At 54.0% G+C, this 20,717-nt stretch overlaps 1 protein-coding gene across 2 annotated transcripts in view; it reads left to right on the forward strand.

Annotated features, from left to right (window-relative positions):
• The window catches only part of HPN (hepsin), a 37,831-nt gene extending 17,526 nt beyond the window's left edge, over window positions 1-20,305 (forward strand). Inside the window, exons 3-13 of one of the 2 annotated variants that reach the window (XM_025180516.3) lie at window positions 4,134-4,235; window positions 4,477-4,518; window positions 4,936-5,065; window positions 5,398-5,520; window positions 12,016-12,056; window positions 14,017-14,182; window positions 14,465-14,655; window positions 14,939-15,034; window positions 17,393-17,535; window positions 17,620-17,784; window positions 17,949-20,305. In XM_025180516.3, the coding sequence (XP_025036301.2) occupies window positions 4,134-4,235; window positions 4,477-4,518; window positions 4,936-5,065; window positions 5,398-5,520; window positions 12,016-12,056; window positions 14,017-14,182; window positions 14,465-14,655; window positions 14,939-15,034; window positions 17,393-17,535; window positions 17,620-17,784; window positions 17,949-17,987 (1,238 nt within the window). In that variant the 3' untranslated portion in view covers window positions 17,988-20,305. The remainder of the gene's footprint in view (window positions 1-4,133; window positions 4,236-4,476; window positions 4,519-4,935; window positions 5,066-5,397; window positions 5,521-12,015; window positions 12,057-14,016; window positions 14,183-14,464; window positions 14,656-14,938; window positions 15,035-17,392; window positions 17,536-17,619; window positions 17,785-17,948) is intronic. The other variant, XM_075907516.2, reaches the window with a different exon arrangement.
• Window positions 20,306-20,717: the final 412 nt, after the last annotated feature.

The raw sequence follows: 20,717 nt of genomic DNA on the forward strand, positions 1-20,717 counted from the left end.
CCTGCAGCCCCCCAATTGCCCCCTCTCCCCAGATGGCAGCCTGCGGCAAGTGCAGCAGGGCTGATGGTCGAGTGCTGTGATGTGCCCAGTGTGGGTACTCTGGGCACTCCAAGCCAGGACTGCTTTGCAAGCGGGGCACCCCTGAGAACTGTCTGTCTGGGGTGGGGGTCGGGACCCTTTAAGCACTGCCCTCGGCTAGCCTGACACAGCATCTCCACGCTCTAAGTCCTCCTCTGATGCCCTGCCGGCACTGCTTCCGGCCATCCTTAACCCCGCTTCAGGGTCCACTTAATGTGGACGCGCTAGTTCGAATTAGCAAAATGCTAATTCGAACTAGTTTTTAGTTCTAGATGCGTTAGTTCGAATTAGCGCTGTAGTGTAAACATACCCTCAGAGATTAGTGCTCACCCTGTGGTGGAGCAGTCATGAGGCTGAGCCAGGTCCTGGACTACCCCACCCTTACTCACCACTGATTCCCATTTCCCAGTTGCAGGCTGGCAGCCCCTACCCCCACCTAAGCCAGGCTGCTGATCCTCCCAGGCCAGGAATGAGGAGATCCAAACACCCATCCTGTGCCCCTTCCCTGTCTGGCCCTGCACAGCATCCTCAGCCTCTCCCAGATGTCCCTGTGCTTGGAGCAAAGCCCAACACATGGCTGGCACTGCTACCCTTCAGCCCTACACTGGGCATGGGCTAGATTGAACTGCACACCCCCAGAACCTCCATGCATCACCAGGACTCCTGGTTTCTGTCCCAGCTCAGAGAGTGTGGGTGAGGGATCTAGTGATTAGAGCAGGGGGGCTGGGAGTCAGTAAACTAAACTGAATGGTGCTGCCAGGAATACAGTTATCTCCAGAGCCACACTGGGATGTGTGAGGGCAAAACAACTCCTGCTCCCTGCAACATGGAACCCCATTCAGGGTATGTCTACACTACCCTCCTAGTTCGAACTAGCGGGGTAATGTAGGCATACCGCACTTGCAAATGAAGCCCGGGATTTGAATTTCCTGGGCTTCATTTGCATAAGCAGGGCGCCGCCATTTTTAAATCCCCGCTCGTTCGAACCCTGTGCCACGCGGCTACACGCGGCACGAACTAGGTAGTTCGAACTAGGAAGCCTAGTTCGAACTACCTAGTTTGTGCTGCGTGTAGCCACACGGCACAGGGTTCGAACCAGAGGGGATTTAAAAATGGCGGCGCCCTGCTTATGCAAATGAAGCCCAGGAAATTCAAATCCCGGGCTTCATTTGCAAGTGCGGTATGCCTACATTACCCCGCTAGTTCGAACTAGGAGGGTAGTGTAGACATACTCTCAGAGCTCCCAGCTCCAGAGCATGGAGCCCCCTACAAAACCTGCCACCGGAACACAGTGCCTCGTGTAGGGGCACACAGGGAACTCAGGGTGTCTACACTACAGAGTTAGTTCGAACTAACTTAGTTCGAATTAGTTAATTCGAACTAAGCTAATTTGAACTAACGCATCTGGAACTAAAAACTAGTTCGAATTAGCGTTTTGCTAATTCGAACTAGCATGTCCACATTAAGTGGACCCTGAGCAGGGCTTAAGGATGGCCGGAAGCAGTGCCGGCAGGGCATCAGAGGAGGACTTAGAGCATGGAGATGCTGTCTCAGGCTAGCCGAGGGCTGTGCTTAAAGGGACCCGACCCCCACCCCGGACAGACAGTTCTCAGGGGTGCCCCGCTTTAAAACCAGTCCTGGCTTGGAGTGCCCGGAGTGCCCACACTGGGCACATCACAGCACTCGGCCATCAGCCCTGCTGCACTTGCCGCAGGCTGCCATCTGGGGAGAGGGGGCAATTGGGGAGCTGCAGGAGAGCTTCCCCCCCCCCCGAAGTCCACAGAGCCAGCCCAGTCCTCCCCATCGGGGGCTCGTGCCCCATTCCTCCCTCACCTCCTTCCACTTACCCTTCCCTAGCCCCTTTTCTTGATGTACAAAATAAAGGACAATTGTGTTAAAAAATGGAATCTGTCTTTATTGAACAAAACTGGGGGAGACTGGGAAAAGAAGGTGGGAGAGGGGAAGAGAGAGGCTGGGAGAGGGGAGGGCAACTAAAATGATCAGGGGTTGGGAACAGGTCCCATATGAAGAGAGGCTAAAGAGACTGGGACTTCTCAGCTTAGAAAAGAGGAGACGGAGGGGGGACAGGATAGAGGTCTCTAAAAGCAGGAATTGGGTGGAGAGGGTGCATACAGAAAAGTTCTTCAATAGTTCCCATAAAGAAGGACTAGAGGACACCAAAGGAAAGGAATGGGTAGCAGGCTTCAAACTAGTAACAGAAAGTTGTTCTTCACAAAGCAAAGAGTCAACCTGTGGAACTCCTTGCTGCAGGAGGCTGTGAAGGCTAGAACTAGAACAGAGTTTAAAGGGAAGTGAGATCAAGTCATGGACGTTGGGTCCATGGAGTGCTATTAGCCAGGGAGTAGGAGAGGTGTCCCTGCCCAAGGTTTGTGGAAGGCTGGAGAGGGATGGCACAAGATAAATGGCTTGGTCACTGTCTTCGGTCCATCCCCTCCAGGGTTCCTAGGGTTGGCCGCTGTCGGCAGACAGGCTACTGGGCTAGATGGACCTTTGGTCTGACCCAGGACGGCCATTGTAAGCTCAGGGCTCAGGGTCGGGGGTCTCAGTGGACCCCCTTGATTTTCATGCACACCTGCTCCTGGGTGGCCAGGCCGGCAGCTCTCCTGCCCAAGCCGGCCACTTTCCTGTGCCTAGTGCGGAGATCGTGGACAAGGTCCACGATGTCCGCACTAGCCCAGGCAGGTGCCCACCTCTTGCGGTCCCGGGCAAGCTCCCGGGAGCCGCCAGCCTGGTCCCGGGAAGAGGGAGAGGGCTGGGGGGCATCGGGTGGCTGGCTCGATCCGTGCCAGGTGCAGGGTCTGCTGGCTGGGTGCTGGCAGGCTTGCACCTGGCACCGTAGCCAGCCCGTGCCCCTTTAAGGGGTCCGGGGCCGGGAGGGGGGCAGACGAATTTCCCTGGTGTTGGCCAGAGTGGCCACCAGGGAAACCTGGGGAGGGCTAGCCTCCCACTAGTTCGAATTAAGGGGCTACACACCCCTTAATTCAAACTAGCTAGTTCGAACTAGGCTTAATCCTCGTAAAATGAGGTTTACCTAGTTCGAACTAAGCGCTCCGCTATTTCGAATTAAATTCGAACTAGCAGAGCGCTAGTGTAGCGCCTATTAAAGTTAGTTCGAACTAACATCCATTAGTTCGAACTAACTTTGTAGTGTAGACATACCCTCAGTCTCTAAGAGTCCATTTGCTGGGCTGCGGGGCAGGCTGTGCCTGTCAGTGGCACTGTCCTACTGGGTCTCTCCCTGTGACCATGCTGTGCCCAGGGGATGGAGGGTGGGGGTGGGGAATCCAATGATGGGAAAAGTCGCTTCAGGCACTTGCTGGCGTTGTGTCCGTGTAGGTCACTGCACCCGGCCTAAGGGCAAAGTCTCTCTGGACCAACCCCCACTCTGCTATGCTCAGTCTGCAGTATACAGAATTCACATTAACTCTTCACCACAGGGTTGGGAGCCAGGACTCCTGAATTCTGTGCCAGGCACTGGGCAGGTGGGGATGGTGGTGGGGTGGTTTTAGTGGGTAGAGCAGGAGGCGCTGGGAACAAGGACTGCAGGGTTCTGTGCCTGGCTCTGTGTAGGTGGTGGTGGTGGTGGTGGTGGGAGGTTTGTGGGTAGAGCAGAGAGAAAGGACTCCTAGGTTCTGGTGACCAGCTCTGGGAGAGGAGAAGGGCCTAGGAGTTAGGACACCAGGGTTCTAGTGTGTGTTTGGAGGGGGGAAGGGAGTGTTCCACTGGCTACAGGGATAGGTACTTGGAGCTTCCCTCTAGTCTACAGGCCTCTGTTTCATCTGCCTGTCTCCCCTCCCCTCTCTCCGTCCCTCTGTCACCACAGCACTCCTGGAGCTGGCTGAATGGGTGAGGGGGAGGCAGGGGGCCACAGGCAGGCAGGTTCCCAGGCTGAGGCTGCAGGATACTGGGGTCAGCCCCAGAGCCATGTGCTGAGATGAGGGTCCTGACCAGTTAGGGGGCTCAATGCAACAGCCTGTGCTAAGGACCAGGAAAAGGGGTTGTTCCCAACCCCATTAACCCCCCTCCTGTTTCAGGGGGCCCTACGGTACCATGCTGGTCGCTGCCCAAGGTTGTGGCTGTTGTGACTGGTGGCTTCCTGCTTTTAGCCGGCATCGGAGCCAGCGTGTGGGCCATAGGTAAGAGCCTGGTCCCTTAGGACCTCTAAACCCCTGCTGTCCCAACCCTGGGCTCCCTACACCCAGCTGTCCAGTGCCCCTCACTCCTAACCTGCAGCCCCTCTGCTAACATTCCCTGATGCCATCTCCCCATTCCTCCCAGTCGCCAATCCATGAGTGCACCTGAAGCTCCCCATCCTGCTGCCCCCTGCTGGGCATGATGTGCTCTGCATGTAGGCTAAGGTTCTCTTCTCTCTTGCAGTGACAGCTGTGCTGGGGAGCAACAGTGAAGGGCTGTATGGTGGTAAGTGGGGTAGCCCACAGCTCAGGTCCATATGACTGGGAACTTAGGCCCCTTCATGATGAGGACTTGACGGTCTTCCCCCCTATCCCAATGCATACCAGAACTGGACCCAAATCCCTCTTTTCAACCCCCACCCCTGAGAGACAGGAATAGAACCCAGGAGTCCACGGTTCCAGTGGAGAGCCCTCATTCCCTGGATCCCCTGCCACTCTGCAGGTGTTGGCAGGAAACTGGCTGCTCTGGGAACAGCCCAGACCCCTGTTTGGTGCTGGGAGCCCTGGGATAGCTGCTGTAGTTCTGAGAGTGACCACTGGCAGGAGACATGGACATAGGCTGACCCGGGGCACTAGTGGCAGGGGGTGGTGGCAGGTGAGATTCTTTGATCATTGTTCAGAGTTGCCTCCTCCCATGCCACAGTCCAGGTTAGTTCGGGTGACCTCCGGGTCACATTGTATGACGAGAGTGAGGGAAAATGGCGCCTCATCTGCTCCACCCCCTCCAACGCCCTGGTGGCTGCGCTGAGCTGTGAAGAGATGGGCTTCGTCAGGTACCAGCCTGCGCTGGCAGCAGCTGCGGGGTGGGAGTGAGGGGCACTGGCAAAGCTGGGGGAGTAGAGCTTGACTGGTAGGGGCTGTGGGGTGGGAGTGAGGGGCCCTGGCAGAACGGGAGGGGCCAAGGCTGGGCTTGCAGGGGTGAGAGTGAGGAGCACTGATGGAGCAGGGGGAATAGGGCTGGGCTGGCAAGGGATGAGGGGCACTGGCAGGGTGGGGAGGCAAGGGCTGGGTTAGCTGGGGCTGCAGGGTGGGATTGAGGGACACTATGTGGGGGCAGTTCTCTGTGGGGGCTGGCTGCACGGGACTGACACTGTCTCCTCATCAGGTCTCTCTGGCACTCAGAGCTGGATGTGGAGCTTGCAGGTGCCAATGGGACATCAGGATATTTCTGTGTGGATGAGTCTCGCCTGCCCTTGGCCCAGAGACTCAGTGAGGTGGTCTCCATTTGGTGCGTGGAACAGGGCGGGTGTTTCAGCAGAGGGCACCATGCTGCTAGGAGGGGGCGAGGAGGAACTCTGTGGGCAGCCCAGCTGTGCTGCTGTATGCCTGGGACCCTGTTACTCTTATATTGGCTCAGGTGCATTTTGTGGGACCAGTGCATGTGTGTGTCTGTCCTGCTATGCGTGTGCGTGTGTCCTGTTCCCCTGCTGGAGGCACTGCTGTCTGTCTGTCTGTGTTCTTCCATGCCTGAGTGAGTGAGTGTTCCCTCTAAGATTTCCCATCGGTGAGTGGAGTGAGATTTCTTTTGTGCACCAGTATTAGGGATGTAAGAGACTAGTCAATTATCCAATAAACAGAAGCTTATCAGATAGTTGACTAGTGATGCAACTAGTCGCTTCCCCCCTCTTGCTGCCTCTACTAGAGAGGCAGCAAGGGAGGAGGAGCAGAAATTGGTGCTGTGGGAAGCCAGCTTAAAAGCTGTTTCCCCCCAGCACCATCTCCGCGGCAGGCAGGGGAGGTAGAGGTACAGGGGAAAGGATGTGAGTGAGGACGGAAGCAGTCTCCGCTCATGCCGCTTCTGTTTCAGTTCTGCTTTTGAAATGTACAAGAGCCTCAGTGGGGGTATGTCTACACTAGCTCGTTAGTTTGAGCTAGGTAGGCAAATGAGGGCAACTGGAGTTGCAAATGAAGCCTGGGATTTAAATATCCCAGACTTCATTTGTCTCTTCTTGGGCACTGCCATTTTTAAATCCCCCTTAGTCTGAACTCCGTGCCTGCAGCTACACGCAGCACGGAGTAGGTAGTTTGAATTGGGATCTTCCACGAGGAGTACCGATAGTTCGAATTAGAGATCCTAATTCGAACTACCTACTCCGTGCCGCGTGTAGCTGCAGGCACGGAGTTCGGACTAAGGAGGGTTTAAAAATGGCGGCGCCCGGTAAGATGCAAATGAAGCCTGGGATATTTAAATCCTGGGCTTCATTTGCAACTCCGGTTGCCCTCATTTGCCTACCTAGCTCGAACTAACGAGCTAGTGTAGACATACCTTACGTCTTTTGTACATTTCAAAAGCTGAAGCCCCACAGGGAGCACGGGATCTGAGGGGGACTCCTCACTGGCCCCGCAGACCCTGGGGGCTTCTGCTTTTGAAATGTACAAGAACTCTTGCTACAGTTGAGAGGCGGAGGCGTCCTTATAGGCTAATTGAATAGCCAATAGAAATCCCGTTGACTGTTCAATTAGTTAATTCATCTAAATTTAATATCCCTAACCAATATTGAGGTCATGTGTGCTTGTTCAGATGTGTGCCACCATGGCCCCCACCAGTTACTGACAAAAAACATATACGTTAAATTGATATGGAAGAAAAAATTCTAAAAAATGGATAGTTAACAAGGTGCAGGACCCTGCAAGTACCCACCCTGAAAACCACCCACCCACCATTCCTGCATCCATGGGCTCCCCAGCCCCTGCACCCCCATCCTGTGCACCCTTTACCACTAACCCTCCATTGTGCCCCTTTGTCCCTAACTTCCGCAAGGTCCCCCTGTCATCCCAACCCCTGTACTTTCCTCCCAGCTGTGCCCCAACCTCCACCCTGCACTTCCAGTATGTCCTGCCAAACTGCCCCTCTGGCCAGTACCCTCCATCCCCTTTGCCCAGCAACACCCATGCCCAGTTGCCCCTCACCCTCTGGCTACTGTGCCCTAGGCATGGGCCCAGTTTGCTCAGCTCTAAGGCCGGCCCTTCCCCTGGTCACTGTGGGCTGCTCCACTGCAGAGCGGTAGCTCTGAGAGGTCACACTGGCTTTGAGCTCAGGGACTGTGACTTCCCTTCTTACCAAGCATATGGACCCCACAGCAGGAAACTGACTTGGATGTCACTGAACTCTAAAACCTAGTGAAGCAGGTGGAACTTGGAGACACTGAAGGGAAATTATAGGCAAACATTTTATATAGATCTGCACCCTCTCTGGCTTTATTTTCCTTGCCATTTTTGGGGTAGGCAGGTTGTCTTGTCTTGCCAGTGAGTCCCAAAATCCCTTAGAAGGGGGCCATTTGTTTGAGAGTTTTTCAGAAATGAAATGGGTTTGGGTCACAAATGTAGAGTGACAGTTATGAGTTTAGAGTGGGTGATTCAATATTGTAGAGGTGATGGCTTTTTCTTCCTCAACCAAGAAAATAATCCAAAATAACCCTTCAGTAGAACAAAACAAGCATGAGGTTGAATAAACAAATTAAACAAAATAAAAATAGTAGAAGCACTAAATGCAGAATGGCAGAGAAAGCAAGATGCAGCAGCATGTTACCCCCTCTCCTCCAAATCAGGCACCAGCTCCTTGTAAAGTGTCAGGACTCCTATTATGAACAATCATGGAATCGTAAAGCTGGAAGAGACCTCAGGAAGCATTGAGTCCAGCCCCCTTCCCAAAGGAGTACCAGCCCCAATTAAATCATCCCAGCCAGGGCTTTGTCAAACCAGGACTTAAAATAGTTTAGTGATGGAGAGTCTACCAGTTCTCAAGGTAAATCCTGTTTTAGCTTCATCTTGGACAAATACAGTCTCACACGCAGCTCCTCTGCTCATCTGCCAAGGGTGTCTGCTTGCAGATCTCTGATCCCAAGGCCATGGAGAAATGGGGGATGGGGGAGGGCTTTCTCTGAGTGAGCCCCCAACACATGCTTCATCAGGCCACCGGATGGTCTTCAGGGACATGAGGTCATCTCATTTCTCCTGTTGGTCAGAGTATCCTGAGGATCCCACCGCCCAGGCTCTGCACAGCCCATATGGGGAGGGACCATTTGATATTCCTCCCTATGACTGAGTGTAAAACAGTGCACGAGTGTGTGTCTCATAATGGGTGGGCCATGCTAATGGGGAGAGAAGTTCCTAGTTAAATCTCTCCTTCTCTCTGCCCAGGCAGCATCCACAGAGACAATCCACAGCCCCCTGTGTCTGGACAGCGATCAGCCAATCTCCTGAGAACTTTTGCAACTGTATGCCACACGGCCCTGCCAGCTGGACCACATGGCAGCCACTGGAGCTGAAACTGGGGCCGCAGTGGGGCTTCAGTAGGGACATGGGGCTCCATGTGGCCCAGCCAGATGGGACCGGAGCTGTGTGGCAGCTGCTGGGGCCATGGTACTGAAAATAGCCCTGGGGCCCCGGGCTCTAGTCCAGGCACATAGACTCATAGAATACTAGAACTGGAAGGGACCTTAAGAGGTCATCGAGTTTAGTCGCCTGCCCTCATGGCAGGATCAAGTACCATCTAGACCAGGGCTACTCATCTTTGGAAGCCCCAGGGGCTACAGTGAAACAGCACATGCCGAAGGCCACAACTTAAGTGTAGTTGCATATACATGAAAATTTATATGCAAATAACTTCTTTCACACTAACGATCATGAATACAAAGATTAATGCAAGATTACACAACATGCAGGCCCAATTTAAGACAGTTCTGCTGATATTAATAAAATGCAATATTTACCCATTTTCCACTCATATGGCAGCACTTTTAATGAGCAATGAAAGTCCAGGAATTTAACTACTAAAAAGCATATCAACAGAAGATCATTATATTGACTTGCCATTGTGGACTGTGTTCCCATTGGAGGCCATGTTCAAAGGATCCCGCTCATGGGCTGCTTGTTGAGCCCTGCGTAAACCCAAACTGCACCATGGGCCAGAAACAAATGGGCTGTGGGCCGCAGGCTATGTGTTGAGGAGCCCTGGTCTAGACTATGCCTGATAGATGTCTATCTAACCTGCTCTTAAATATCTCCAGGGACAGAAATTCCACAACCTCCCCAGGCAAATTATTCCAGTGTCTAACAACCCTGACAGGAAGTTTTTCCTAATGTCCAACCTAAACTTCCCTTGCTACAGTTTAAGCCCATTGCTTCTTGGCCTAGTCTCAGAGGCCAAGGAGAACAATTTTTCTCCCTCCTCCTTGTGACACCCTTTTAGATACTTGAAAACCGCTATCATGTCCCCTCTCGGTCTTCTCCTTTCCAAACTAAACAAGTTGAATTCATTCAGGCTTCCCTCATAGCTCATGTTTTCGAGACCTTTATTTATTCTTGTTGCTCTTTTCTGGACCTTCTCCAATTTCTCCACATCTTTCTTGAAATGTGGTGCCCAGAACTGGACACAGTATTCCAATTGAGTGGAAGAATGACTTCTCATGTCTTTCTCACTTCTTTCTCACAACACTCCTGTTAATGCAGCCCAGAATCATGTTTGCTTCTTTTGCAACAGTGTCACACTGTTGACTCATGGTTAACTTGTGGTCCACTCTGACCCCTAGATCCCTTTCTGCAGTACTTCTTCCTAAGCAGTCACTTCCCATTCTGTAGGGCTAGGTCTACACTTGCCCTTGAATGCAAATGTAGACATTCGAAATTGCAAATTAAGCGTGGATTTAAATATCCCATGCTTCATTTGCATAATCGCGGACTGCCGCTTTTCCGCAATAGTGCTATTTCGGGACATCAAACTCTGTCCCCACAGGGTTATTTTGAGAAAAAATCCTTCCCTCAAAATAACCCTTAAACCTCATTTTTTGAGGAGGAAGGGTTATTTCGAGGGAAGGGTTTTCTCTTGAAATAACCCCGCAGGGACCGAGTTTGTTGTCCCGAAATAGGGCTATTGTGGAAAAGGGGCAGTCCACGATTATGCAAATGAAGTGTGGGATATTTAAATCCCCTCTTCATTGCAATTTCAGATGTCTACATTTGTATTCCTCCCTTAAAGGAGGAATCAAGTGTAGACATACCCTAGGTGTGAAATGGTTTGTTCCTTCCTAAGTGGAGCACTTTGCATTTGTCCTTATTTAACTTCATCCTATTTACCTCAGACCATTTCTCCAGTTTGTTCAGATCATTTTGAATTATGACCCTATCCTCCAAAGCAGTTGCAACCCCTCCCAGCTTGCTATCATCTGCAAACTTAATGGCTGTGTCTACATTGGCATCCCTTTCCGGAAAAGGAATGCTAATGAGACGAGTCGCAATTGCAAATCCACGGGGGATTTAAATATCCCCCGCGGCATTTGCATTTACATGGCTGCCGCTTTTTTCCGGCTTGGGGATATGCCGGAGAAAAGCGCCAGTCTAGATGTGATTCTCCGGAAAATAAGCCCTTTTACGGAGGATCTCTTATTCCTACTTTCAAGCCAGAAAAAAGCGGCAGCCATGTAAATGCAAATGCCGCGGGGGATATTTAAATCCCCCGCGGATTTGCAATTGCGACTCGTCTCATTAGCATCCCTTTTCCGGAAAGGGATGCCAATGTAGACGTAGCCAATATCTCCTGCCAAGATCTCCTGGTTAAGCCAAGGTGGTCTTTTGCCATGCTCTCTATCTTTCCTACCCAGAAGACTAGCTTGCTTTTGGGCCCTTAATAATTACCTTTTGAAAAACTGCCAACTCTCTTCAGTTGTTTTTCCTCTTAGTCTTGCTTCCCGTGGGACCTTACCTACCAGCTCTGAGTTTACCAAAATCTGCCCTTCTGAAATCCATTGTCTCTATTTTGCTGTTCTCCCTTCTATCATGCCTTAGCTTAGAATCATGAACCCTAGGATTTCATGGTCACTTTCACCCAAGCGGCCTTCCATTTTCAAATTCTCAACTGGTTCCTCTCTATTTGTTAAAATCAAATCTAGAACAGCTTCCCCCCCCCCCCCCCCATCGCTTTTTCAGCCTTCGGAAATAAAAACATTGTCTTCAATGCAGTCCAAGAACTTATTGGATAGTCTGGGGCAGGGTTGCATGGTGGGCGACTGCCCTGTGTGCTGGGACAGGAGCTGGGGCCACTGTGCAGCTGCTCCTGGGCTGGGGCCGTGGTGCTATTTTTAGTACCGAGGCCCCGGCTCCAGCTCCACCAGTCACCATACATCCTGCCCTGGCCACAGCTCCAGTACTGGTGAAGGGTTGGAATTAGGGCCAGGGCTGTATGGTGGCTGCCCAGCTGCTCCTGAGGAGGACCAGCTGCCTGCCATGGAGCAGCTGAACAGCCACTGTGTGGCTCTGCTGAGGAGGAGGGCAGGTTTTGAATTCTTTGCGTGGGCCTGCGCAAGCACAAACCCTACAGGGAACTATGGTGTGTGTGCCTGTGCCTGTACCCTCCCCCCCTCCGCCCGCTGGAAGGGCTGCTGTTTGTCGATCTGTATCTTTCCACCCCCTGCTGTGTGTGTGTCTGTGCCTATCCTGCCCAGTGCTGAAAGGGCATCCCCTGACCATCCATCACACCCTACTGTGTGTGTGTGTGTGTGTGTGTGTGTGTATCTGTCCCTCTGCTGCCCCGCCTCACACCCTCATTCTATCTAGCCTTGTCTCTTGTCAGTGAATACACATGGGTTGGAAGTGTGCATACAGAGCTGTGTCTGGGACAGTGGAACCTTCCCTACATGTTCAGGAGGGGTAAAGATGCACTTCACACCCCACACATATCCCCTGCTGTCCCACCCCCAAGCTGATCCCTCACATTTCTGTCTTACAGTGACTGCCCGATGGGCCAGTTCCTTGCAACGCTCTGCCAAGGTATGAAGTCCTCAGCCCTGGTAATAACCAAACCACCTTTCAGTCCATAGGCACACCTACTTCCCCACCCAGACACCTACTGACCCATCCCTCTCTGCAATGACACCCCTGTCTGTCCTTCCTTCTCCACCCAGTCCATCTGCCTCCATTCCCAGACAGCCACCTACCAGTGCATCCTGTTTGCAACAATACCCCCATCCGTCCTTCCTTCTTTACTCCTTTCTATCTGCCTCCATCTCCAGCCTGACACCTACTGACCTATTCCTCTCTGCAATGACTATTCCCATCCATCCTTCCATCTCCACTCTCCCTTCCCACCCTACATCCCCAGGCAGCCACCCACCATTCCATCCTCTCTGCAATGACACCCTCCATCTCTTCCCTTCATCCATCTCCGTTCCATTCACCCACCTTTATACTCACCTTACGAATCATGTACTGATCGATTCATCTGCATCGTTACACATACCCTGCATTCCTCCATCTTCACCCCACTTCCATCCATCTTTATGCCATATGCCCTGTCCTTCTATGCCCCTACCTCCATGCCCATTCACCCATCATTTCCATACCTCTACACCCTTATTTATCCTTCCACCTTTACACATCAATCTCCATTCCAGAAACTCCTGTCTATCCATCCATCAAACTCCATCCACCCACCTCTTTCCACACTCAGTAGCCACCCATCCACCCATCTCCATACCCACCCAGCCACTATCCATCCACCCGTCCATCTCCACACTCAGTATCCACCACCCACCTGCATACCCAACCAGTCAGTCATGTACCCACCTATCCATCTGTATACCTCACATCCATCCTTCTCCCCAGACTCCCTGTTTACTCCCCTTGTACACACACATATCTATTTGTGAGTTTATCCCCATGCATTCCCCTTTCTCTCTGGTCAGTGCCCAGCACAATCAGCCCATTAACAGAGGTGGTTATAATATTTATTCTTTCATTTCCAATGAAAAATAACATTTTTAGTGAAGTTTCAAACTCTATTAAGTATTTGAATTCTGAAGCACAGTCAAAGCGCTGATCAGCTGTTTGTCCACTCAGTGCGCTAGTCTGGACGCTCCCCTGCCGACATCAAAGCCCTTTGTCGGCAGCCCCAGTAAACCTCATCCCACGAGGAATAACGGGACTGCCGACAAAAGGCTTTGATGTCGGCAGGGGAGCGTCCAGACTAGCGCGCTGAGTGGACAAACAGCTGATCAGCTGTTTGTCAGCTCAGCGCGACAGCCATGTAAATGTAAATGAAGCCGCGATCATTTAAATCGCGGCTTCATTTGCCTTTGCCTATGTGTCTAATCTACATGCCTCTGATGACAGAGGCATGTAGTCTAGACACAGCCTCAGTTGCACTTTGGTCTCTCCTCTTGGGACAGGGGTGTTGTTTTTTCAACTAGGGCAGAGAATTCTCCCAAGAAATTTCATTTTGTCAGAAACCCAGTTTTCCATTGACATCAGTGGAGCTACAGCCAATGGACCCCAGTTGAATTCTGGCCCTGTTGGCTCCAGTAGAGCTACAGCCCATTGACCTCAGCTGGGAATTGCCCCATTGACTCTAGTGGAGCAATGGCCCATGGAGCCCGGCTGATATGGGCCATTGACCCCATCTGGGAATTGCCCCGTTGATTCCAGTGGAGCTACAGCCCATGGAGCCCAGCGTAGGTCTGGTGGAGTGAGTTCTGGGCCCCATTGTGCCAGTTGCTGCACCGACACTTCCTGGCTCCTGGAGAATTTAGCTGAAACAGAAGCTACAAGATAAAATGTGGCATCCAAAGTAACCTGGAAACTTCCCTTGGTGTCAAGGTGCAAGGGGAGTTGCTCATTGGTGCTGCCTCATTGGTTAGCCTGGTACCAGACTCCGGGAGTGTCAAGGCCCCAGGGTTGGCTATGGAGGGGTTCGGCGGAGTGTGGCTAGCACTGATTGATGTGTCCCCTGCAGACTGTGGGCGCAGGAAGCTGTCTGTTGACCGGATCGTGGGGGGCCAGGATGCCAGCCTGGGCAAGTGGCCATGGCAGGTCAGCCTGCGCTATGACGGCACCCACCTCTGTGGTGGCTCCATTATCTCCAGCGAGTGGGTTATCACCGCCGCGCACTGCTTCCCTGAGTGAGTGCCGGCATGAAGCATGGACAGTATCCTGGAGTCCCGTCTCCAACCCTGCCCCCCCCACCTCTAATCACTTAGACCCCTCTTCCCTCCCAGAGCTGTGGATAGATTCCAGGAGTTCTGGTTCCCAGCCCTCCCCATATTCCATCCACTAGACTCCATTGTCCAGAGAGAGAACATGGGAGTCCTGACTCCCAGCCCTCTGCCCATCCCTGGTGGGGGAAGGGTTGGCAGCCCCATCTTACCCCCTGATGCTCTGTCTCTGTTCATCCATCCCTGCAGAAGGAACCGGGTGGTGAGCCGCTGGCGGGTTTTCTCAGGCGCCATCTCTCAGGTCTCCAGCAGAGGGCAGCAGGTGGGGGTGACAGGTGTAGTGTACCACGCAGGCTACCTGCCCTTCCTGGATCCCAACAGCGAGGAGAACAGCAACGACATTGCACTGGTGCACCTGGCTACACCCCTCAGCTTCACTGGTGCGTGTGGGCGAGTGGTGACACTGGGAGTGTGGGGCATCCACCTGAGAGATTGGGGGGCACCCCACTCACTGCAAGAGGACACCATTGGGGCTTTGTGAGTGGATCTGTGGTATGAGTGTGTGTGTTAGTGAGTCTGGGCGTGCATAGCAGTTATGTGTGTGAGGGGTGTCTGTAGTATGTGCACATTGTACGTGTATCTACCATCTGTGTGCGTGTGATTGTGTGTGCATGTGATATGTACCCCTTGTGTCTGCCTCATGCCCGGACTCTGTCTCCTCAGAGGATGTCCAGCCTGTCTGCCTCCCAGCACTGGGGCAGCCCCTCTTGGACGGGAAGGTGTGCACTGTGACTGGCTGGGGTAACACCCAGTACTATGGTGAGTGTGCAACAGCCTCCACTGACATGGCTCTGCCCAGGCACACAGTACAAGGCCCTGCCTCTCCCTGTGAGTGACCAGGGGAAGGGCCCTCATCAGGGTCACACAGCTGGGAGTCCAGGGATGGAGGAATTGGGCCATTTGGAACAGACCTGTATGGTCAAAGTTTGACCATAGGCTTCAAACTTTGGGGGGTTCTGCAGCAGCTACTTCAGCTATTCTGGCCTGGGGGATTATCGGGGGTGAGGCCTGGCATGGGGCAGTAGCTGGGTCAGGTTCCCCCCCTCTGCACTCACCACAGTGGCAGGAACCAGAGCAACTTGGGAGCCTGCTCTGCCCTGCCAAGCTGCCCTCTTCCAGCCTGCTGTGTTGCACTCCACCACAGCAACAGGGGTTTCCTCAGGCCCTGCCCCTGGGTACTGGTGCGGGGTTGCCTCAGACCCTGTGTCCACCTAGGGATGGCTCTGCTGGGGTTGCCATCTTTCTAATTCCTGGAAACTGAACCTCTGAGGCCCCACCCACTGCCCCGTTTCTCCCTCCAAAGCCCCCCAACGTTTACTGCTTCCCCAAGCTCTGCCCCCATTGCCCATTCTTTCCCCAACCCTACGGTGCTGGCTGGATCATCTTGAGGATCCTGGTTGCAGGTAGGGGCAGCCCAGCTGTGCAGGGTTAATGACCTGGCACCTCCCGCCATCTCGCAGTAATGGGGCTTTTGGTCTGGGTGCCATTTACAGTTGCCAGATCCCTAAAAACCAAGCACCTGGCCACCCTAAATGGCTCTTGGACACACAACCCAAAACCCGGTAAAACCTGGATGGGTAGCAAGCCTGGGCTCCACCCTCAGCTTCCCCCCCCCCCCCCACCCCCTAAGAGCCAACTTCAGGAAAGTCTGCCCCATGGGGGCACAGCACACCAGGAGGTCGCTCCCTGTGGGAGCAGGTGCCAGTGTTTGGGTGGCGGGGTGGATGCCAGATAGGTGAGACACCAGGGCTTGGCGAGGGTGCGGGGTGGGGAACAGTGGATTCCAGGCAGATGTGGGCTGGAGTTTGGGAATGGGACAGGACAGGTGCTGGAGTTCAGGCAGGGACCAGAAGTCCTGACCTCTAGGGGCATGTTGAATATGGGCCACGGGAGGGTGGCCACTGGAGAAGTGGGGATTGGTTCTGGGGGGGAGGTGGATGCCAGGAGGGCAGGGTCTGGGTATAGGTCGGGTGGGCCAAGTACAGGGGTGGGTGGACATTGGGTGCAGGGCTGGATGTGGGGCTGGTATGGGACAGGAATGGGCAGGTGGATGCTGGAAGGATGGGGGTGAGGGGTAGTGGACACCAGGAGCACAGAGAGTATTTGGATGGAAGGCAGATGCCCAGTGTGGGAAGCTCAGTGCCAAGGGGAGTGGATGCTGGGCAGTCAGGGGCTGAGTGTGGGGGGCATCAATTCTGAGTGGGCAGGAGTGGAGGGGAGTACACCAGGTGAATAAGGGCTGGATTCAGGTAGGGGACAGATGCTAGGCAGGCTGAGGCCAGGTCTGGAGGGGCAGAATCAGGGTGGTCAGGACAGTTTTTTGGGGAGGGGGGTTGATGCTAAGCAGGCAGTACAGGATGGGACTGGTTTTGGAGTGGGGACAGAAGTCAGATGTGCAAGGTCTGGGGGTGGGCCTGGCTGGTGAGGACTGATGTGGGGTAAGCAGGGGCTGGGCTATGGGGTTGGGGGGGCAATAGCCAGGTGGGCAGAAGCTGGATGGGGGGGTGCAAGGCAGGTAGAGTTTGGGGGCTGGGTTTGGAGGGGAACAGAGCTGGGTTTGAGTGGATGTTAGGAGGTAGGAGGGGGGACAGATAGGGGGATAGAAGGACTAGGTTGGTGGGACAGGAGCCAGGGGGAAGGAGTTGGGTTGAGGGAGTGGATACTGAGCAGGTGAGGAAAGGGGGAACAGATGTGGAGCAGGGGTTCTGATTTGGGGGGGGCAATAGCCGGGGGGCCAGGAGCTGGGTTGGAGGAGTGGATGCCAGGCAATTGAAGACATGGGGCAGATGTGGCCTGATTTGGGGGTGGATGCAGGGCAGGGGCTTGGGCACAGGGGGCAGGGGCTAGATTGAGGGATGGTGCAGGTAGGGGGCTGGTTTGGAGGGTGGATATAGGGTAGGGGGCTGGGCTCAGGGGCCAGGGGCTGGTTTGGGGCATAGTGCAGGGTAGGGGGCTGGGATCAAGGGGCAGAGGCTGGTTTGGAGGGTGGATACAGGGCAGGGATGGTTGGGGGTGGTGGTACAGGGTAGGAGGCTGGGCTCGGGACCAAGGGCTGGTTTAAGGTGGGGATCTTGGTCGGGCAGCAGGACCCCTTGCTCATTCTCACCCCCTCTCCAGGGCAGCAATCCAGCATTCTGCAGGAGGCCTCCGTGCCAATCATCAGCACCGCGCTGTGCAACTCACCTGAGTATTACGGAAACCAGATCTACCCCCGCATGTTCTGCGCTGGCTATGCCGAGGGTGGCACTGATGCCTGTCAGGTGGGGCTGCTGGGGCGGGTGAGATGGGAGGGAATTCAGGTGCGTGGCAGGTCACTGAACTCTTTCTTGTCTCCCTCTTGGCAGGGCGACAGTGGGGGGCCCTTTGTATGTGAGGACGGCATCTCCCGCACCCCGCGCTGGCGGCTCTGCGGCGTGGTCAGCTGGGGCACTGGCTGTGCCCTGCCCCACAAGCCGGGGGTCTACACCAGGGTGGGTGCCTTCCATGACTGGATCCACCAGGCCATGAAGGTTTGTGGGGAAGAGGGCTGGGATGGTCCCCCAGTTACTGTCCCTTTCAGTCTGTTCCTCCGGGGACAGGGTGCGGGCAGTGGGAGGGATCATTGGTGGGGCAGGGTTCCGTTTCTCCCAGTCTGCTGGGCCAGCCCTTGATGCCCATCTCTCTCTCTCTGCAGACTCACTCCCTGGCCAGCGGGATCGTTTCCCAGCACTGACCCCTGCTGCCTATGTTCTGCACCATTCCACTGGTGCCAGCCCTCCCCTCCCCTCAACCCTGCCTAACAGATGCTGCCCCCTCCATTCTGGCCACAAGGGGAAGATCTTCCTACGTGACCCATTGGGCTTTGCGACCTGATGACCTTCGACTTCTGACCTTTACAACGCCTTACTGGAATGCGAGTGTGGGTGGAAGAATGGTCCAGATCTACCTATCACAACGCAGTGCTGGCCCTTTAAGCTTCCCCCCACGAGTGGTGGACTTGCACCAGCTCTGTAAGAGCCTATCGGCTGATTGGGGGTTTCTAGCTCCACCAATCGCAATGCAGTGCTAGCTCATTTACTCTCCAACAGGTTCTGCTAGAAGCACAGGGCTAATCCATGGCCTGCTAGAGTCTTCCGTGCTGTGACAAGGGGGAAGGGGTCTGGAGAAGAGTATCTGTGAATGGTTAACAGTAAGGCATGTGACTGCATACACCACACCCTCTGCCATTCACAAGCCAAACAGGTTAGAGTTGTCTGTTTTTAATCCCTGCTGTTCTGAGTGAGACCAGACCCACCAGTAGCTCTGCCCCAGTGGCATGGGGGACTAGATTCTGTCCCACAGCCCTAGAAGGAACTGGGACTCAGCCTGGGGATGGGACCAGGGCACAGCCCTTAGGGGTTGGGAGCTGTGAGGGTGGAGTAGACTGACCCACAGCCTGAAGAGAGTCCCAATACACAGCTATGGGGCTGTTGAACACCTGGGTCCAGTGCTGATGCTCCAAACCAGCAGGGCCCCAGAAGGAGGGAGCAGTGCCTCCACTCCTGCCAGGCTTCCCCTTTCCCAGGAGACACACAAACCTCGGGGAGCCTGAGAGCTTTCTTCACAGACAGTCCAGGACTGCAACAGGCCATCCTTCCTTCCATAGTATCCCCAGCCTGGGGTGCTTAGAAGAACCAGAGCTCTCCTTGTGTCTATGATGGGACTCAGGTTGATTCCAATATATTGGGGGCAGATTGTGGAAGGTCATGTCCCAGCTAGCACTGTGATAACTAGTGCAACACCTGCTCAGCGTAGCATTACTCAGAGGAGGGCATGTGGAATGGGAGCCCCATGCTGGGACTGGGGAAGGCAGGGAGGTCAGCTTGGCTTACAGCAGGGGTGGGCAATTTTTGATAGAGGGGTGGCACTCCCAAGATTTTGGAAAGCAGTCGAGGGCCGCACTTTTCCAGGATATTAATGGAGGAGATACGGGGTCTGGGATGGAGGTTAGGTGCAGCAGGGAGCTTGGGGTAAGGGATTGGGCTGCAGGAGGGAGAGTGCAGTTTGGGAGGGAGTTTGCGTGAAGGAAGCTTTTGTAACCTAGAGCAGGAGACTGGGATGCAGGGTTTTGGAATATGACCTAGGACAGGGGACTAGGTTGCAGGGGTTTCGTTTGTGACCTAGGGTGAAAGGGGATTGTGATCTGGGCAGAGGATTTGAGTGACAGATCTGGGAGGGGGTATGGGTGCAAGAGGGGGCCAGAGGGTTGGGGAAGGGCCAATGGCCAGGTCTGGCCAGTATACTTAGCAGCAGCCCAACCAGCCTGCCTCCCTGCAGAGGTAAGGGCTTAAAAAGTTTCTCAGCCAGTAGCCACCCTCTCTGCCTGCCCTGCTCCTGCACAGGCTGCCCAGCCATGTGCTTGTGTGAATAACTGAGCAGGGAGCTAGTGCTTCATGGCTGCCTATTATTCAAAAAGGCAGCTTCCATTGACCAGTTTCTGGCCAGAAGCCAGCCAATGGGATTATGCTGGGGATGGGAGTTACACCCAAAGCCTTTACTTCTCAGTTTTATAGAGAAATGGCCCTACAGCCACTTTTCTGAGCAGTGTGCTGGGCTGTTTGACAAGCAAGGTAGCCTGCCTGGGGCTCCCCACAGTGTCCGCGAGCTGGATCCAGTGAGTTGGGGGGGGGGGGGGGCCAAATGCGGCCTGCAGGCCATATTTTGCCCAAGCCTGGTTTAGAGAGGCGAACTGCACACACTCAGACACACACAGCAGGGCCGTCCCTGGCAGCAGGGACACATCCTAACCCAGCTAGAGCAATCAACCACTCAGTGTCCATCCCTGCCTCCATCCTTGGCACACAATGGCTCACAGATTCACAGCCCATTGCTAATCCCCAGCCCTGCCCTGTGGGGGGATCCCTGAGAATTGCAGTCCCCGTGGCAGAGACCAAGCTGTGATTTTGCAGGGGGAGGGGTTGCCTGTATGAGTTATTTGCATTAGTGTCTCTCCCCGTGTACATCTGTGCACAGTGATCACTGCAATGAGAAATAAACACCAGTCTGGTTAGAGACCTGCCTGGGACTCATAAGAACGTAAGAATGGCTGTACTGGGTCAGACCAAAGGTCCATCTAGCTCAGTAGCCTGTCTGCCGACAGTGGCTAGTGCCAGGTGCCCCAGAGGGGGTAGACCAAGGACAATGATCAAGCAATTTGTCTCCTGCCATCCTTCTCCAGCCTCTGACAAACAGAGGCCAGGGACACCATTTCTATCCCCTGGCTAATAGCCTTTTATGGACCTAACCTCCATGAAATTATCTAGCTTCTCTTTATAGTCCTAGCTTTCACAGCCTCCTGTGGCAAGGAGTTCCACAGGTTGACTACGCGTTGTGTGAAGAAGAACTTTCTTTTATTAGTTTTAAACCTGCTACCCATTATTCCATAATTCTCCCTCCCCCATACCTTTGCTTAACTCGTTAGCAG

This window comes from Pelodiscus sinensis, chromosome 22 (genome assembly GCF_052426305.1).
Source record: "Pelodiscus sinensis isolate ZL-2025 chromosome 22, ASM5242630v1, whole genome shotgun sequence".
NCBI lineage: Eukaryota > Metazoa > Chordata > Testudines > Trionychidae > Pelodiscus > Pelodiscus sinensis.